Source organism: Xenopus laevis, chromosome 9_10L (genome assembly GCF_017654675.1).
Source record: "Xenopus laevis strain J_2021 chromosome 9_10L, Xenopus_laevis_v10.1, whole genome shotgun sequence".
NCBI classification, from domain to species: domain Eukaryota; kingdom Metazoa; phylum Chordata; class Amphibia; order Anura; family Pipidae; genus Xenopus; species Xenopus laevis.
In genome coordinates this window covers 82,024,892-82,045,241 of record NC_054387.1, presented here as the reverse complement: position 1 = coordinate 82,045,241, position 20,350 = coordinate 82,024,892, and the positions used below count along the sequence as shown (strand labels likewise).

At 39.3% G+C, this 20,350-nt stretch overlaps 1 protein-coding gene across 2 annotated transcripts in view; it reads left to right on the top strand.

Annotated features, from left to right (window-relative positions):
* mcm3ap.L (minichromosome maintenance complex component 3 associated protein L homeolog) overlaps window positions 1-12,804 on the top strand; it is a 29,420-nt gene extending 16,616 nt beyond the window's left edge. For both annotated transcript variants that reach the window (XM_018236023.2, XM_041576444.1), the window contains exons 12-28: window positions 1,549-1,781; window positions 3,787-3,974; window positions 4,079-4,179; window positions 4,643-4,777; window positions 5,191-5,304; window positions 5,400-5,552; window positions 5,780-5,926; window positions 6,134-6,202; window positions 6,317-6,445; window positions 6,637-6,784; window positions 6,860-7,106; window positions 7,224-7,321; window positions 7,841-8,231; window positions 8,421-8,675; window positions 9,236-9,356; window positions 9,496-9,669; window positions 11,188-12,804. In XM_018236023.2, coding sequence (XP_018091512.1) covers window positions 1,549-1,781; window positions 3,787-3,974; window positions 4,079-4,179; window positions 4,643-4,777; window positions 5,191-5,304; window positions 5,400-5,552; window positions 5,780-5,926; window positions 6,134-6,202; window positions 6,317-6,445; window positions 6,637-6,784; window positions 6,860-7,106; window positions 7,224-7,321; window positions 7,841-8,231; window positions 8,421-8,675; window positions 9,236-9,356; window positions 9,496-9,669; window positions 11,188-11,638 — 3,154 coding nt within the window. In that variant the 3' untranslated portion in view covers window positions 11,639-12,804. The remainder of the gene's footprint in view (window positions 1-1,548; window positions 1,782-3,786; window positions 3,975-4,078; window positions 4,180-4,642; window positions 4,778-5,190; window positions 5,305-5,399; window positions 5,553-5,779; window positions 5,927-6,133; window positions 6,203-6,316; window positions 6,446-6,636; window positions 6,785-6,859; window positions 7,107-7,223; window positions 7,322-7,840; window positions 8,232-8,420; window positions 8,676-9,235; window positions 9,357-9,495; window positions 9,670-11,187) is intronic.
* The last annotated feature ends 7,546 nt before the right edge of the window (window positions 12,805-20,350 follow it).

Below are 20,350 nucleotides of genomic sequence, written 5' to 3'. Positions count from 1 at the left end.
AAAGTTTGGAAACCCCTCTCAGCCTGCATAATAATTTAATCCACTTTTAACAAAAAAGATAACCGTGGTATATCTTTAATTTCCCATGAACATCTAAGTACTGGGCTGTTTTCTGAACAAATATTTTTAGTGAAGCAGTATTCAGTTGTATGAAATTAAATCAAATATGAAAAACTGAAATTCGGGTACCCTTGTAAGTTTGCTAATTTGAATGCATGTAACTGCTCAATACTGATTACTGGCAACACCAAATTGGTTGGATTAGCTCGTTAAGCCTTGAACCTCATATGCAGGTATGTCCAAACATGAGAAAATGTATTTTAAGGTGGCCAATTGCAAGTTGTGCTTCTGTTTGACTCTCCTCTGAAGAGTGACATCATGGGATCCTCAAAGCAACTCTCAAAACATCTGAAAACAAAGATTGTTCATTATCATGGTTTAGGGGAAGGCTACAAAAAGCTATCTTAGAGGTTTGAACTATCTGTTTCAACTGTAAGGAACGTAATCAGGAAATGGAAGGCCACAGGCGCAGTTGCTGTAAAACCCAGGTCTGGCAGGCCACAAAAAATACAGGAGCGGCATATGCGGATGATTGTGAGAATGCTTACAGACAACCCAAAGATCACCTCCAAAGACCTGCAAGAATTTTGCTGCAGATGCTGTATCAGTACATCGTTCTACAATTCAGCAATTTGCACATAGAACATCTGTATGGCAGGGTGATGAGAAAGAAGCCTTTTCTGCACTCACGCAAACATAAACAGAGTCACTTGTTGTATGCAAAAGCCACAGTCATTTTGGAACAAAGTACTTTGGACTGATGAGACAAAAAATTTATTTGGTCATAACAAAAAGCGCTTTGCATGGTGGAAGAAGAACACCACATTCTACGAAAAACACCTGCTACCTACTGTCAAATTTGGTGGAGGTTCCATCATGCTTTGGGGCTGTGTGGCTAGTTTAGGGACTGGGGCCCTTGTTAAAGTAGAGGGTCGGATGAATTCAACCCAATATCAACAATTTTTTCTGGATAATGTCCAAGCATCAGTTACAAAGTTGAAGTTACGCAGGGGTCGGATATTCCATCAAGACAATGACCCTAAACACACTTGGAAATCTACAAAGGCATTTATGCAGAGGGAGAAGTACATTATTCTGGAATGGCCATCACAGTCCCCCAACTTTCCATAAGGCATGTTATGTATTAAAAGGAAGTTGCAACTTCGAAAGCTCAGCCAATAAGCAAAACTCCAAAGAATTGAGAGGGGTTCCCAACTTTTTCATATGACTGTAACTGACCAAAAGCAAAATCCAAGATGGGGAGCTCCTGTCACAAATTTCAAGGCCAGGATCATTACTGCTACTGCACCAGCCTAAAGGTTTGGAATCTCTATACGTTCAGGATATAAAATACTAGCCATATTCATATTTTAGGGTTTATCTAATCTTATGGTTATCTTAACTTTACATTTCTCATATGTAAATCCATTTTCAGTTTAAAATGAGTTCTGGTTTCATGTATTTTTTTTTTTTTTCTTACATGTGAAGTAATGTTGAACTAAGTCGTTCTGCATTCTTTGAGCCTGAAGTTCCACCACATCCCAAGAAAAGCTTCTTCATCCGCCGAAAGCGGCAAGTATCTGTAGGGGAGATTGTGAATGGAGGACCCCTCCCACGCTTTTCTCTGCATAATCCCGTGTCTAGCTTTGATGGTCTGAATAAGTACACAGGAGGGGGAAGCTTAGTTGAACCAGGACTCGGAGGTACCCAAGAGACACCTGGTGAGTGTTGGAAGAATCTGATGGTTCCTTTTTGCTATTTTTTGTGTACTTCGACTAGGGAATAGTTCAAATTCGATTCGAATTTGAAAAAAAAGTTTGAATATCGAAATTTATCATGTGCTGTCTCTTTAAAAATTCGACTTCGACCATTCGCCATCTAAAACCTGCCAAGTTGCTGTTTTAGCCTATGGGGGACCTCCTATTTGGAGTCAATTGGTGGACTTTGAAAAATCAAAGTTTTTTTGGGGAAAAACTTCGAATCTCTAGAATGCGCTATTACCGTATATACTCGAGTATACTCGGGTCAAGCGCAAAAACGATTGCCGGCACCTAAGAATAGTCGCCGGCACCTAAGAATAGTTGCCGGCGTTCAAGAATAGTCTCCAAGAATATTCGCCGGCGTCCAAGAATGGTCGCCGGCCTCCAAAAACGAGACGCCGGCACCTCCTATGGGAGCAGAAACCCTCAATTTTTTGATTGAAACTTACCAGAAGCTGCTGCATTTCTCACCCTCTGCTTATACTCGAGTCAATAAGGTTACCCAGTTTTTGGAGGTAAAATTAGGTACCTCGGCTTATACTAGAGTATATAAGGTAATTCAATTTGAACTATTCGAATTCGGCCAAATATGGACCTATTCGATCGAAAACTGAACTATTTGACCAAAAAAAACTTTGACTTAATTTTGGTTGGTCTTTTTGAATTCGAATTTCGAAGTTTCTTTCAATATGAATTCAACCCTTCATAAATATGCTCCTAAGAATCCAGGCTTGCAGAACTTTTGGCAATCTCAAGGAGTACAATTTGTTGATGATTTGTTTATAGATAGGATATTCAAACCCTTTGATTAGAGGTGATTTTGGCATACCTCCACGCTGCTCAAAAATAGAAAACACACTGTGGGTAACTTTAGAAACAAATGGGAACTCTGTATTCCAGACTTGGATAACGAGGACTGGGAGGAAGCACTGGAAGCCCCTAGCCTTGTAACATTTAATGCTAAAAGTAGATTCACCCAAATACTCATCCCAAACCAGGCCTATATTACCCCTGCTCGTATGTGTAAAGCAAACATACAGTCTCATGATAACTGTCCTAAATGCAAAATCACCAGGTACGAATTTCTTACTACTCATCACCTCCTCCTACTGGTTTGTGGATAAACCTATGGAATAATCATGCCATAATGATAAGCCTTATATGAGGCATGAATGCAGTATTTCTGGCCTGATGCATTCCATATAAATCCTAGTAAACCCTTTTGTAAAGCTATTTTTGAACTTCATTATTTTTGCAAGTCCCTCCAGTTAGTTTGGAGATACTTTAGCCCAAAGTGTCTGTGTTGTGGGTGCCTCCTAATTTGGGTGTTTAAAAAAAAATTAGATACTGACACAAGAAATTAAATTATAATTTAATTTAATAATTAAATATCATAACTTTGTCTGGTCACAAGCTTTATAAGTTTGCCTTAAATGTACTTCCTAAAGTTTTTACATTACCTACATGATCCCCCATGTTCCTCTATGAGGAGGCTGCCATATTTGTGCAGCAGTAGTCAGTTTGCATTAGAAAATATGACCGGTTGAAAAGGGACAGTCAGTGGGACAAAACAGTCTGGTTTAGAAACTTCAGGCAACTTACAAAAGCAGACCTATTGTCAATATGACCTAAAGGTAACTTTTTATTTAAATCAATATTTTGAAGAGCCGTTTTTTGTGTCTGTATCACTTGTATAATTGTAATGTATCTAATTCAAACAAGTGAGTCCAAAACAAAGGCACACTGATCCTTATTGACTGCTGAATTTGCAAATCCTACAGTTCTATTTGGTTTTATGTGGGATTGAGGGACTGCACAAGGCAACTTCTCTACTCTCCATTTTGCAGCATATACATATGTTTCATTTATTCTAGTTGGAATAGATATTTTCTCACATTTGTTAATTTGTCTCATTTGCTCTGGGAATAATTACTATGTTTTGCTAACTTATGTTTTGCCACAACAGGATCTGCTATGTTTGGCATAGAAAAACCAGAGCGACAAAGTGAACCTGAAGAACAGACTAACAGGCGGCCTTTTGGACTTCACCCAGAGAACATAGAACCTATCCCGGTTGTCCCCATATCAGTCTTGCAGCCCATATTGCTACCTAAGCCACCCCCATCTCCTCCAAAGCAAGTATTTACTCATGAGGTAAGCCAAATGATTTGACACTGGCTACTGTGAGGGAGGGAAATATTTGAGGATCCTGGTTTGATTTAATCTATGTTTTGTTTCTTGTATACATCTACATGCAGGGTATTGATGTGGTGGCACAGGATATAATTGATGAAATATTGAAAGAACAAAGTTTTGAACTCATCCAAGATGCTACAGCATACATCTCTGCTGCCAGAGGGTAAGATCACTTCTCACACCCTTCTCCCCCCCCCCATTCACCTGTAAAAAGGCTTAACAGAAGAAAGGATTCCAGATGCTCATTCTTTAAGTGGTAACAAGTACAATGCTTACAAGTGCTTTTCTTTTTTTATTATCATTATTATTAAGACTGCTGTTTTGTGGGTAACCGTTTCAGCTGGTTAAGGAAATTTTATTTTACAAGAAATGACCCAAGGAAGAATACTGACCTTTCATTATAAACTGCCAGTGCTGATTTTTCTTTTGTCCTGCTCTGCCTTTCAATTCATTGAATGGGAGTGAATAATTGGGCACTCTGTTCCAGCTGTTTTATGCTACATAAAGAAAGAAGTACACCATTGCTGCAGTCTGTTTTCTTGTACCAATAATAATTTTTGAACATTTCACTGTATGTTTTTTTTTTTTTTTTTTTTTTATAACACTTCCAATACCTTTCGCTGTAGGGAAACAGTCCCTATTGCTGATGTGCTGCTCACCGATGTAATTTCTGAGATCTCGCACAGAGTCGCAGTGGAAGAAATGAGCGCTGAGAAGCAAAGAGTGAAGGAAGAGAAACGCAAAAAGGCAGAAGAAGCCAGGTAAAAAATATGATTGTGATGGGATATGCTGAGGCATAATGACAGAAGGCAGATATTGTGGTACAAGATCCGAACAAGCAGACTCCTTCGCTGTGTTTAAACATGAATGAAGAAACTAAAACATGTCTGTCCTGTTTTATACTACACTTCTACATATTATGAAGTCCAAAGCTGAGGTTTTACATGTACAATGCTTGCAGTTTGTTTACACAAATCTTTGATAAGTGTGTACAGGTATAAATATGCTTATGCAGAGATATATAAAACCATCAATTGCTAGAACAGTGGTAGTGACGGTTCCTCAACAGCGGAAGCACATACACTCTACTAGTGTATTCCCTGCCTGTGTCTCTGCTTACCACTCTGCTAGTGTATAAGAAAAAATGTAATTTTTTAAGTCCTTTAATTTTCAGGCTAAAACATGAGAGGGAAAGGCTGCTAGACCAGATCAGTTTGTCTCAGTGCAAAGATCTATTGAAGGAGGTTTTAACGGACAATATCTACAATATCTCAAATGAAGAGCTCAGGTAAGTGCCTAATTCATGGCCCACGTAACAAGCGTGGAATGTGTTTTGTTTTCCATTCATGCATGCAGTTGTATCTTCTGTTTCATGTATTGCAGGTATGCTGTACAGTTAGACAGAAATGCATGCATCACTCGCTGCTCTGAAAAAGTGTGTGATGAGTATCTGTATCAGTTCTTAGAACTGGAGATCTTTGAGTTGGCAAAAGATTCACTGCGTGAGATGCAATATTACAGCAAGTACCTACAAAGGTGAGAAAAAAAAAACAAAAATAAAATAAATATATATATATATATATATATATATATATATATATATATATATATATATATATATATATATATATATATATATATATATATATATATATATATATATATATATATATATATATATAATATTGTATCTGCTGTCCGTGAGTGTCACATGCATAGGATAGATGGCAAAAGTATGTTGTTTATTTTTTCCCTAATGTCAGATGGAGGGAGGTTCTGGCTGTGCGGAAGAAGCTGAGGCGGCAAATGCGAGGGTTCCCAGCGGCACCTGGTTCTGTAAGCCGTGATGAGAAATTAAAAGCCTTATTTCCCAGCGCTGCCTTACGTGGTGCCCCTCCATCCTTTACAAGGTAAACACAGCAATTCTCAATTGAATTTCTAGATTGATTTCTTTGTTATTCTGCATTTTCAAATTATTGTTATAAATGGGAAGCTGCAGAAGCAACACAATTAATTGTAACTGGGAATTTTTATCTTTGGAATTTTTCGCATGTGCCATTCCAAGATATTCACATTCTAAGCCTACATATCTGAATTGGTTTTATTGTTTTTTTTAGTTTTCACCAGAGTAGAGAGCAGATATTTCACCAGATGAAAGTTCAGCATTTTTTCCAGAAGTTGTTATGGTATGTACGAAGACTTGTTGCTAACTGGTCATTCAGGGCAATGTATACCAAAGTAATTTAGCTTAAATTGTTATTGCTGCTGTCTGCATAACCGTTCCTCTGCTTTCATCACAGTGATGCTGCATGGACACCTCTAGAGCTGCCATCTCTAATAGCTCAGAATCTCAACTCCTGGAAGGACTGTATCTTTTGGAAGTTGGTATTACTCCTACCAGAAACTTCAGAAACCCCTGACTCAAGCACGTGAGTATAACTAACTTGTAAATATATCGGAAGCATGATATTCTCTAGTGGCCTAGTGTCACCTCTATTGTGTAATAATGATATGATTTTGTGTTTATAGTTGCCTGTAACTCTTAATATTTGCCTTTCCCTTTAACATGTCCTCACCATAAGTTCCACAGTGTTATTTAAACTTCCATTCTATTTCCCAGTATCCTTTCTGAGTGGTTAAAGGCTAAGTTCTCCTGGACAGAAAGTCAGACTCCAGATACGCAGCAGCAAAGTGTAGACACATTGGTACTCAACAGCTCTCTTGAATTTCAGGATGGCCGTCCTGTGCGTGTTAATATGTGTGTGAAGGTAAGTCCTTCTTGTCTGTTCTACTGTAATGATTGTTGCACACATTCCTCGATAGTAACATTGTCTTTGTTCTAGGTGGCACAAGGCCCACTAACAGACACTGAGATGGAGCAAGCGGAGACAAAGAAAGATCTCTTAGGAACCAGTGGCCTTATCCTTTTATTGCCACCTCTAGATGATAATACAGAGGATGATGTGTATTTGCTGTCTGCCTTAGTACAGCTCAAACAACTACTTCAGGCCAAGCCATTCCAGCCTCCAATTCCCCTTGCTGTGCTGGTTCCATCAGTTGGGATGAACGCTATGAGTAAAGTATATGAAGGTCAGTCTTAGATCTTATCTCAGACCATATAACACTTTTTTTCCATTGTATACCTCCATACACATTCACCTGAAGCTATATTTTCCTGGAAGTAAAATTTTCTTTTGTGTTTTGTAGGCCTAAATCTTTCAGATTTAGTCTCAAATGGTCTCATTTCAGAGTATCAGATTTTCTCTCTTACCGGTTCTTTAGATGACTTGCAAGGGACTGAGCAGGTATGTGACAAAACTTGAATTGAATTTCCTGATGTTTGTGAAGCCAGTTTTTTTTTTTTTCCCATCTAACACAGCAGTCCTATGATGCACTGCATGACCGGAATGCTCTAGCTAGAATTGCATGAAATCTCAAGGTTTTAGGATTCAATACCTGAAACAATTTGTGTTTACTCATTGCTGTGTGGAGAAGCCTTATGTAATTATACAACAGAGTAGGGCCAATAAGAGAGTAAATAGGGAAGTATATGAGCACTAAAATACAAAATCAAACGACATATTGTACATGATAAATATTTTATTATATCTTTCATTAGACACATAGGGCTGTTATGTAATAAAAGGTTAATAGTTTGCCTAAAAATCAGCACATAGCCTTTATTGGTCACCTGTTTAAAGGAGGTTTGAGGGTTAATTTGTACCTCTCTTAGAAAAACTTTATCAGTGGTGAGTGTGTTTCCAGTCCAGTAAACCAGTAAACTCTTCTTCTCACTGATCGACATGGGTGTGTTTCTCTCTTAGGTCATTAATGCTGTACAGTTCCTACTCTCCAACTGCCCTCGCACCTTGGAACTATGCTCCCTTCCACTGCGCCAGTTTATAGAAGATGGCGTATGTAGTGGATTTAGTGAACCTTTCCATCGAGATGTGTGGGAAAGAAAGAAGGCTGGCCTCCCCCCACAGGATCCTGCAGCAATAATTGATCTCTACAACTGTGTTCTTGCTTTCTTAGCTAATGTTGTTTCCTCAGAGCAGCTCTCTGATATCTCATGGCCAGTAACCGAGTTCTCTTGTCCTGATGGTAACGCTGTACTGCCACATGTCTGCTGGAACCATCCTGGGCATCTTGCCTGGCTAAAGAAGTCCGTACTGTCCTTTCAGATGCCACAAATGGACAAACCTCCCCCAGGAGGTGAGATATAGGGGGTTAAAAAAAAGTGCAGATGTTGTAGTGCATCAAGACTATAGTTTTTATTTTTAATAATTTGTAGAAAGTTTGCACTCGGTGTATGCCCATTTACTTCTGAGACATGACGTTGTACATGGATTTATTTTTTTATTAAGTATTAATGTTATCTTTACCTGATATCTGACCTCATAGCTCCCTGGGTTCCTGTCTGTTCCATGATTCTTGAGTACATCAATCAGATCTGTCGATGCAAGCAGGGACTCCCAGTCTTGCTCTCAGAGGTGCAGATGCTTCTCAGACATGCATATGAGAAACTGCATACAAGTGAGGGTGACCGATATGAGGAGGAGTTTCCTGCTGAAGAATTTCCATGGGATGATTTATTAAATCTTTGTATCAACCACAAGCTTCGAGACTGGGACCCACCTGTGAACCCCGAATACACAGGTATGTTCAAAAAGTCTGGTTTCTGTTCTTATGTTAAAACTTAATGAATAAGGTTTCACATTTATAATGTTGGTTTTTAGATCAGTGCCACAACAAGCCTTGTGCAAAATTTTGGATTATTGGAAGTCTCAATTATTTAAAGGATGCAGAAAGTGTGGGATTACGGGTAACAATGTATCTGAATCTCAGAGTATTTATTTAAGATGATAACTTTAAATTAGCCAAACTAATCTGATTTTGATATTTATCAGGTAACTAAAGACAGAGCTACTGCTCATAAGACCTGATCTGTTGATGACTGCTAATGTATTGGTATATTTTATTTTGCTTTCATTTTTCATAGCAAATTAGGGTTTATTGTCGTGTGGTATTTGACTAGGTATTTTTTGGAAGATTAACCTAGATCTTTATATCAGGATCGACAAACCTGCAGCATCTTCCCAGCAATGTACTTTGTCCACTTTAGGATAAATGTTGTGTTTTGTTAATTAAGAAAAACATCAACATTTGGTAGAATATGTAAATACACTGCCAGCTTTTGATAATATGATATGTTTTAGGTTCTCCTGAAGACATTCGTGTATATTTCTTGCAAGATGATCTGCGGAATCTGAGCCCTTCAGATTTATGGGAAAGAGCTCGGATGAGTACACACACAGATGTGCAGGAGACTAATGACAGGTGAGAGTCATTTTGTATTCCATCGCTCTAGCATCTTTAGGAGTTGGCTAAAAAGGAAAACATGTTGTCCCCTTTTAGTTTTGGTCTGTTGATGTGATTTCAGTTCAGCTGATTTTTTTTTTTTCCCCTCACCCATAAGTGCAACCTACAGGCAATGTCTCCCCACACAAAGGACAAAAACGTTGACTTCAATTTATGTGAACCCTGAGGAAACCCTGGACAAGGAAGAGTTAGGATCGGAGTTTGAACACATAAATAAGCTCAGGTTGCAGCTTAAACAATCATTGGAGGCTGAGAGGGAAGAGAGCAAAGGGTAAGTGAAATGGCCGCTAATGACCTAAAAAAATAATTTTATAATACTAATACTTTGGGCCACAGGCTTTTCTATCATAGTCTCTTGTTCTTCAACCACATACCTTCTGCGGTCCTGTGATGCATCTCCTATGACAAAGCAAAGTGTTTTGTGCTGTTCTAGGTTTAAGAGAACTTAATTTAAAGTTGAGCAAACCCTTTAACTTTTAGTATGATGTAGACTATTCATCTTAATTTTTTTTTTTTTTAAATTTTCTTTGTTACTTTGCTTATTGTTCAGCAGCACTCCAATTTGGTATTTCAGTAGCGATCTGCTTTCTAGGGTTTTATTTACCATAGCAGTGGTTTGGAGGAGAGACTGGAATATGAATAGGAGAGAGTCTGCATAGAAAGATACGTTAAAAAAAAAAAGTATAAAAAGTAACCATGGCAATAAAATTGTAGCCTGACAGAGCAATCATATTTGCCTGCTAGAGTCAGTGACCCTTATTTGAAAGCTGGAAAGAGTCAGAGGAGGAAGGTAAAAAATTTAAAAACAATAATAAATAATGAAAACCAATTGCAAAGTTGCCAGGAACAGTCCATTCTATAGCATACTAAGGGGTAAATTTATCAAAGAGTGGAGTTCCGCCACTAGAGTGAAATTCCGCAGCTCTCAATTCTTTTCTATGGGATTTTGAAAGGCGTATGTATCAATGGGTGAAAGGGAAAATTCACCCTTTGATAAATACGCCTAGTGGCGGAATTTCACTCTAGTGGCGGAACTTCACTATTAACTTCACTCTTTGATAAATATACCCCTAAAGACTAACTTTAAAGTGAACCACCCATTTAAGTTGCTGTTTTTATCAATAAAAGGATGTTTTCTTTGGCTCATTGACATTTACATAATTCACGTGTAGGGGTTCATTGCAAATATATGGGGTTATGACTATTCTGCTAACATCAAATTTATGTATGCCCCCCCCCCCCATAAGCTGGGGGCACCACCTCTGTTGAACGTCTCCAACTACACCAAGCCTCAATGGACAAAGTTGCCTCACTAGCTGCCTGGCTCAGCTCTCCCCCACATTATTAATGTAGTGTTCGGTATCCTATTTGTGGCTGTAAGGTGTCCACTCACTTTGATTCTACGCTTTACAGGCAGGGATCTCCTTTCTCTTGTCTCTGAGGCTTAATCTTTAATATAGCTGTACTTTCTATTTATTATTGTAACAAACCTTGTTTGTTTTGTTAATTTTGTTCTGCTGTTAAGTACTATTATACATAAATACGTGTAAATGTTTATATGACAGATGGTACTAGACAGACGAATTTATGTCATGCTGGAATGGTATATGCCAGAAATGAAGCATGATTTGCAAGTAGATAAACAGATGACAGTGTTATGGTTATTCACCTTCGGTGAACTGTCTAAATTTAAACACCTCTCCAGAGTAGACTATCGGCATTATTGCTCTATCAGAGGGTTTGCATTAAATATAATAATGCTGCTTGTGGTTTTATTTAATTATTTTAGGTGTAAGGAAAAGCTGCAGAATTTTCTTGAAGAGGAAGCACTGGAATCCTGTGCTTCTCCTCTTCTCCCTATGTACCTTCCAGAAGCATTACTCAGGCCCCAAGGGACATCTACAAATCTGTCACATAGTGGTGCGCATTCCTCCCCGCTGAAAATGTCTCTAGACACTGCTCTATATATTCCTTCCCCACAAAGAGCTGTGGAGCGTGACGTGTCTTCTACCACCTTACAAAGAGCTCTGTACAAATCTCCACAACTGAGATTATCCGAGAATATCATTCGCACTCCCTCCCAAGAGTCATCTCTAATGGAGAACATCTCTACAGCATCTTTGCGTCCCACTCTTACAGACAAATTGAACGAGCTGCGCAGACTCATTAATGCAAATCGACAGGAGAATTCCGCTTTAGAACTGCACTTAAACACCCTGTTGGATGTGGGCAAACCATAAGATGCAGCAGAAAATTTTATTTGATGAATGCAGAGGTCTTGTGAACTCGTTAAACAACGAGTGGAAACCCCTCCTCTGTCAAGTCAAGCTGTGTGGACTCAAAATAAACTTTTTAAAGTGACTTCTGTTTGTATTATCTTGTGCAGTTCACTGGTCTCTAAACAGAGTGGAGTTGTCTGTTATGGATATGTGTTTTATTAACCATCCTCTGGGGATTTTCCTTAAAAAGCAGTATCCTGTTGAAATGAAAAAGAGAAAGCATAACCAGAGAACCTCTACATTAGATGTACACATTGCTAAATACAATAGATGTCACCTAGACCTATGGCGGCATAAGAAAAGTTTGATTGAAACTGTCCTGGATCCTGTGAAACTCTGTCATGCCAGTCTGGCCCTGAATAGACCATTTCTGGTTTGAATACTAAGAGAAGAACATTACAATAAAAATACTGCTTTATACCACCATACTTGTTGTCAAATTGACTATGGTGGAAGCTGACTAAATATTTAACCTAAACAAAACCTGTTCAGTTAAAAATTTCAGTATGAGTATCTGTTTTTTTGGAATATTGTTTTACGTACAAAAAAACTAAGTTGATATAAACATTGTACCACACGTTTAGTAAGCTGTTTTGAGGAAGAAATGTTCAATAGGTATTGAAGCTGACAGATGGAAACCTATTGACACTTAAAGGAGAAGGAAAGGCATAATCCTCGGTGGGTGCCAATGATAATTGATTACCTGAGACCTTGGCCCTGTGCTCATTTTCACCAAAAACTGCCCTGGCATGGGAAACTACTGTAGGAGCACCCCATTACCATGTTCCTTGTGGATCCTTTATACAGACCATGCATTGTGCGCATTCACTGCAGCTACTGCACAGGAGCACATTGGTTGGAAAGGATCTCTAGGATTTACAAGAATATGGCAGTGTGGCACTCCGTAACAGTACCCTGGGCTGATTCCGTTTTCAGCAAATATGTGCACTGGCCCCGGGGTCTACGATAAGCAATTATAGTCACTGGGAGATGCATAACAAATTGTTACTCCCTTTTTTTTTCTTCATTCCCAAAAGAGAAGCAACGATGCATGTAATCTAACTAAAGTATGTGTAATCTATGCATTTTAAATGTACTTTTTTAAAAATAAAAATCATTAAAATGTTGATGCACATCTACTGCTTGTATTCTCAAAATAAGCACTAAATCGTTTTACTACTCAACCAAGGGTAAGGGCAAGGGCACACGGGGATATTTGTTGCTCATGGTAAAAATGCGCTACTGTAGGTGATACATCTGAAAATACCATCCCCTTTACTAATTAGTGCAGATTTAACTGCAGGCAACACTCTTCACTTAAAAGCAGGACTAAAAAACAGCTGCAACTCAGGTAGTAAAGTTCTCAGAGGGTGCCTTCAGATAATAAACCACTCACAAAAAGTATTGTTATTCATAAAATATATATATATTTTTATAGGCACCCGATGGCATCTTGTTCAATTTGCATTGAAATGCAGATTCTTTAGCTGTTGTTCAATGTTAAGAGCTGTAGTTCAAAAATAACTGGTGGACTAAAGCTACACATTTTAGTCTTCTCAACATAATGGAGTGTAATTGTACTTGCTTTATTAAGCATGTTGTTGCAAGTTAGGGTTGTAGCTGGTGTATGTGTATTTGCCAAGGGATGACACAAAAGAGGAATGAAACTCTACAGCGCAAGACATTGCGAGTTTGTGCAAAAAATCACCGCTCACCAACAATGCACAAAAAATCACAGATCGGCCAAGATGCATAGAAAATCACATTGCAGGATAGTTTGCCAGCAATTCCTCACTGTTAACATGGTCTGTAATATCACTAGAGGGAAGGGATGGGTGTAGACATAGCTAGTGGCCTGTGATTGGTCATTTATCAATATTTGGCCAATCACAATCCACTAGTGGCATCCATCTATTAATACCACAACTAAGATTTCACTTAACTTCTCTTTCTTCATTAAAATCAACCTGTTTAATGTCTCACCACACCTTGTGTATAGTTACCTTCTGCAGATTTTCACGTCAACCCTTTTATCTCTATCATTATATCTGGGAGTTGTGACCACAGGTAAAGGTAAAACTGTTGTGCTTTGGTCTGTCTCCCAGTATTTCTTGTTAATTGCAAACTGTAACTAAACCCCGTAAGACCCTTTTTCTTATCAATCATTATTTAGGTTGACTATATTTATAAGACACCATAAGGACAGACCAGTCCTAAAATGAATGTAATGTAGCATAAAGGGGAAAGAATATCTCAACACGGTCTTTAGAACTCCTTTAATCCCCAAGGCCCTATTGGGAATACCAAAAAATATAATAAATAATTAACAGGTGTAATAAAACTGGTTGTTTATGAATTTGTACTGAATTAATTCTGAGCTCTGGCCGGCCAGTTTTTATTTGATTAACAAGTGATTCAGAATTTTTAATAGTTAATAAAAATTATTTATTATACGTACCTAAAATGGTTTAACTAGAGAAGTCATATGTTGACGGTATAGAATCTAAGATGAATTACCGTAGATCACCAAACCTCAATAAGCCACACTAACGGTTTTGCCTGTCAACAGGGACGCCATCATGGGGGGGAGAGGTTACTGTTGTACTGGGCCCGGTGATATTTGTTTTGAAAGGGAACCATGTCCCAACATTTTGTTAATTACGTAGGTTACATATAGTTGTGCTAAAACGAATGCAATTTACCTAACTTGCAAAAAAAACGCCTTAATTGCCTAGAAACTTAATGTAACTTACATAGAAACTTTACTCCTTTGGTAAGTAAAGTGCACTCACTGCTTAAAGGGGAAAATTAAAATGTTATATAATATTCATCATACAGGTATGGGACCTCCAGAATGCTCGGGGACCTGGGGTTTTCTGGATAATGGATCTTTCTGTGGATTTCCGTACCATAAGTCTACAAATAAATCATTTAAAAATGAAATAAACACAACATGATTGTTTTGCTTCCAATAAGGATTAATTATATCTTAGTTGGGATCAAGTACAAGCTACTGTTTTATTATTACAGAGACAAAGGAAGTCGATTTTTTGCTTACAATGGAGTTTATGGGAGAAGACCTTTTTGTAATGTGGAGCTTTCTGGATAACGGTCTTTCCATATAACTTATCCCATACCTGGGCTGAAATGTTTTAAATATAATAAATAAATCAAGTTTATCTTCTATTTCCCCTCAGCATTTGCCTCTCTTCATTCTCTCTTCATGCAGGAGTTCGGTGTCCGATGTTGATTGACAGATCTAATATATCTTTTAGGAGGGGGCTCCCTTTCCTAGCAGATATTTTATAGCTAAGCTAAACCACTGATTCCAGTGCAAACAAATCTAATAAAATAACTGACTGCCACAAGTCCTGCATGTAGAGAGACAAGATCTTTGTTGATTTTAAAAGTGAGTTCTCGTTGATTCATGCACATTTTTGTACTCCAGATACTGTTCCTTTTTAACTTTAGCTTCTGTTATTGACTTCAGAGGTTACATTGGGCCACATTTTCCAAACTGTTACATATTAAAGGCTGTTGTTTTTTTATTTGTGTTGGCAGTCTAGTAATTATTTATTAATTGTTACCTGTTTAAATTGTAATTAATATACACATATATAGAAGGTAAAAATTCTAGACCCTTTACTTTGAAATATATATGATTTAAAATGCATATTAAAGGAGCTGTTCACCTTTAAATTACATTACAGTTCATAACCATTGCAGAACTATTTCTAACAAGGTATTTCAGAGGAACAGGCGTGTCTAGATGTGTGTGAGCGGAGTACATGTAGCAGAACTGAGAATTTTGATTGTGCATGGACTGGTAAATCTGAATCCTGCTGAAAAAGGCCGAATCCCGAACCGAATCCTGGATTCGGTGCATCGCTACTGGGGACGCACTGCTCCCTAGTGCTCCGCCGCTTGCACGCCAGCGCTCTTGCGTGAGTCAGTGCGGGTGGGCGCTAGGACCACATACAACAAAGGTAAATCCGGCCCAGGAGGGTTTTTACAAATGGTGCAGTTACTAAAGAATCCACAAAAATAAAAACTCTTAGGGGCATAGATATCTAACGTCGAACGTATATCTTAATTCGAATGACCTCGAAACTCATATTGTATCTTATTTAAGTAAAAACTTGAACGTCTAAAGCTTGAAACTAATTTGACTAAATTTTAATCTAGTTTTTTCTCAGAAAAAAACTTAAATGTCAGGAAGGCAATTAACATCTTCAAATGGGTCACTGGACCTCTGCCATTGACTTCTACATGAAATCGCAGGTTTTAGATGGCGAATAGTTGAATTTGAGTTGTTCCCAAGGGCAAGGTATAATAAATCTCGAATTTAAATTCCAGTTCGAGTTTGGATTATTTCCAACTCAAATTTGTGAGTTTTGACCAAAAATCCAACTTGAAAATTCAAATTTACACCTTAATAAATCTGCCCCATAGTGTGTTTGCTTGGTTCTTTTGTGCCACGTTGCTGTTGCCGATACCCCTTAGTCCTTCTCTAAATTTAACAGGGGAATGAAAAATTTAATTAAACAGTAAAAAGCAAATTCCAGAAACACAACTAAATTGGATTTGGTACTATTCCTGGTTGTGTGCAGAGAGCTGGAAGGAACTTATATTTCCTATGAGTGGCTGCAAGTCTTGCGCAATTGCAACCAATAGAAGAAGGTCACCTACCTTGCGGTTGCATATAGAGTTATGGTATAATCCATAGACTGTTATTGAACAGCACCTTTAATTACTGATCATTAGTGCTGTTTATTGATGTCACTGCCTGAAACCTAACCATATGGCAGCTCCTATGCACAGGGCCGCCATCAGAAATCGCAGGGCCCCATATGACAAAATTTCTTGGGCCCCCTGGGGGCAAATTCACTAAAGTGCGAAACACCTAACGCTAGAACAAATTCGCCAGCGTGACGTCATTTCATTACTTTGCCGATTTACTAACGGGCACTGGCGTAAATTCGCTAGCGAAGTGGACCTACTCTAGTGCTACTTCGCACCCTTACGCCAGGCAAAGTTGCGCGGACGTAACAATGCTAATTCACTAAATTGCGCATTTTACTGAACATTACCTCTTGCGCCAGACTTACCTTCGCCACCTTAGACCAGGCAAAGTGCAATAGAGTAGATAGGGATTGCATCAAAAAAGTCCCAAAAAACACTGGCGTCTTTTACTTTTTTAAGGGTGATAGGCTGAAAAAGATCGTACATTTTTTTGGGGGTAACCTCCTCCCCCCCCCTACATTTCCTAACATATGGCACCTAAACTATACAGTGGGCACATTTGTAAGGCAAAATAACAACTCTATTTTATTTTATGAAGCTTTCCCAGCCTTGTGTAGTGTAATGTATTTGCTGATACATAAAGTCCATTGTACTTTAACTTGGCGCCGTATGCAAATTAGGCATTGCTAGCGTAACTTCGCTTTGCTCAATGAATTAACGCAGCGCATCTTCGCTACCGTTCGCCTCCATGAGCGTAACTTCGCATTTTAGTGAATTTGTGTAGCGCTGGCAAAACCAGGCCTGGCTAAGTGCGGCGAAGCTGTCGCTGGCGCAACTTTGGATCTTAGTGAATTTGCCCCCTGGGCTGCTCCCACTGCAAGCCCCACCTACAAGTCCGCCCTCCCCACCTCACAGGTCCACACCACATAGGTTCCCCATAAAAAAACATTTGTGGTCAGGGCCCCCATAAAAAACATTTGTGGTCAGGGCCCCCCATTAAAACAAAATTGGTGCCCAGGCCCCCCCCACATTATAAGAAAATTGGTGGCCAGTGCCTCCCTTAAACATCCCTTAAAAAAAATTGGTGCCCAGGGCCCCCCCACATAACAGGGACCACAAAGGGTTACCTTTAGGGGGGGCCTGCCATGATGTATTTACTTTATTAGCGTGGTTCATCTGCTGTCAGTGAGCTGCCAACTACAGAAGGGAGGAGGGAAGCACAGGTGGCTGCATCTTCTTCCAGTGACAGCATTTTCTTCCCTTATTGGTCACAGAATTTCAAGTACCGGTAAAGCTGCCTGGTGATTGGATGAGCTGGAGGGGAAGTTCAAACCTCAGCTATCCAATCCCTGAGTAGCTCGACAACCGGGACTTAAACTCTGTGACCAATAAGGGAAAGTAATGGACAGAAGATACCTCCCCCTGTGCTCCCGTCCTGCCTTCCTGAAGTCAGCAGCTCTCAGAAAGCAGGGGGGCCTGGCTAATCAAGTAAGTGCAGCGTGGCCTTACCCTCGTGGCCCCCTACAACTATCCCCCCCCCTGTCCCCCCCCTGATGGCGGCCCTGCCTATGCATATGAATAGATGGTTAACTCCTTATTTATGTTTATAAGGAAGATATACTTGTAAAAACTGTATATACAGGTATGGGACCTGTTATCCAGAATGCTCGGGACCTGGGGTTTATTTGAATAATGGATCTTTCTGTAATTTGGATCTTCATACCTTACCTCTTCTAGAAAATCCTGTAAATATTAAATAAACCCAATAGGTTGGTTTTGCTTCCAATAAGGATTAATTATACCTTAGTTTGGATCAAGTACAAGATACTGTTTTATTATTACAGACAAAAATCTGAATTATTTTATTAAAATGGAGTCTACGGGAGACGGCCTCTCCGTAATTCGGAAGTTTCTGGATAATGGGTTTCCGGATAACAGATAACATACCTGTACTCCCTTTAATAAAATAAAACATACATTTTGACCCTGTCCCCAATCTTACATTTCTCATAAACATTGCTCTGTGCGCAAGAACCACTATACTGTACTTATTCCTTATGCTGAGGCATTATTTACAAAAAACAAAGTAATAGTGACATCCTGTGTTCATAAATAAAGCATAATACTACACAAGAGAGATATGGGATGTCCAGAATATTATGTTAAACTGTTATATTACTTATAAAGCTGAAATATTTATCATTTAATTATAACCCAGCTAAAAGCAAATTACTAGTATTGTATATTTATTGCTTAACAACATCTCCAATCCTGAACACTGCAGAACATGGGATCCTGACAAGCTGGTTATTAAGAAGTCAAGGTTATGGCTTCTAGCTCTGTGATATACTTAAACTGGAAATGTGGAGTCTTTTTAAATAGAAGGTCTGGCACACCCGGGATGAAGTCTGAAATGTTACTGTGCTGTGCATATGCCTGTTCAGGGTAGTGCCGAAGATATTTGGGGAAGACATTTTGACAGTTTGGCTCCTCTTATTCAGAAAGTGCAGTTGTCCTGTCTGTACTTACTATGTGGGACCCGTCGCCCTAGTCAGAGCTCCTGGTTGCAGCACAGGAGGCAACATCATGTTGAAAAACACTCATGAAGGCCCCAAAGTTCACCCTCACCCATCCACTGGGCTTCCAGATTCACTTCTCACCCCTGTAATGGCACATGGATCTGTTTTAGGCACATTAAACTCCTAGTTTGTACATAGTCCAAAACAATTGTGTGAAAATAGCCTGCTGGTACCAGCCTTCAATTAAGACCTTTGTGACTGATGTGCTACAACGATAAGAAATCATGGTGAGTTCTGTTCTCTTGGGAATGACCTCTGCCAAAGCAAGCTATAGCAGTTTATAGAGATGGTATCTTGTGTATAGACAAGAAGGGTGCCAGGTTCAATAGCAGCTGGTAGAAGGTATCTGAGGGTACTCTGCCCTTGCCAAATGCTGCAACCAATTATAGCAAGCAATCTCAGCCGGGAGGGCACCGGATAGATAGCAGTGCAAGCCGAGTTTTTCCAAAGGGTTTTTTCAGGGGAACCGGTAGCGCGTTGTTACGCCGATGTGTGCAAGTGTATCAGGTGGCTCATACCTTTGGTAAAAACCCATTTAAAGGCACATTCAACATTAGCTGAATGAATAGAGCTTGTGCTGAGCATACTTTTTGCCTATTGTTTCAAATTAGAAATATTTATGGTTTCTGTTATTTCTGGTACCAGGGGTGGATTTACATATCAGGCACCCCTAGGCCTGCTGTCATTCGACGGACCCGTCCCCTCCCCTTTATTTGCACAAATTTTTGGAGAAATGGGGATTAGCGCACAGGAAATCAGTTCCACTTTAGTACTTCCTATCACTTCTGGTCCCAAAGAACTTCAAAGGAGCTGATAAAACTAATTAAGTATCCACTGAAAATCCCCTAAAGCTGGCCATAGATGCAAAGATAAAATCGTATGAATCGAGGATTCGTACGATTTTCTGACCGTGTGTGGAGAGTCCCGACATTTTTTGTCAGGCGGTGATTGGTTGTTTAGTAAATCGGCTGCGGATAATATCTCTGCATGTATTGCCGATCATACGATTTTCAGTGGGAGACTTTTGTCAGACATAACTTTCTTACGATTGCTGTTCTGTTCTTTTCTACTTTATTTGATCTGAATGGTTAATGGCAGGTCGGGAGATGGGGGAAGTCCGATCTTTCGAGGATTCTCACAATCGAATCTTTGCATGTATGGCCAGCTTAAGGCTTTTGCTAAATGTAGCGGATCTCAGCAGAGAAACTGCTCAGTGTGCTGCTCCCAGATAAATTGCCCTGGCTTAGGTGCAGTCAGGCGTCTGCCTGCAACTGAGCTGAGGTAATGTATCTGGGTGCCGGCACATTGAGCAGCGGAAGAGCGGATTCCTGGCCGGCATTTCTCCGCAGGC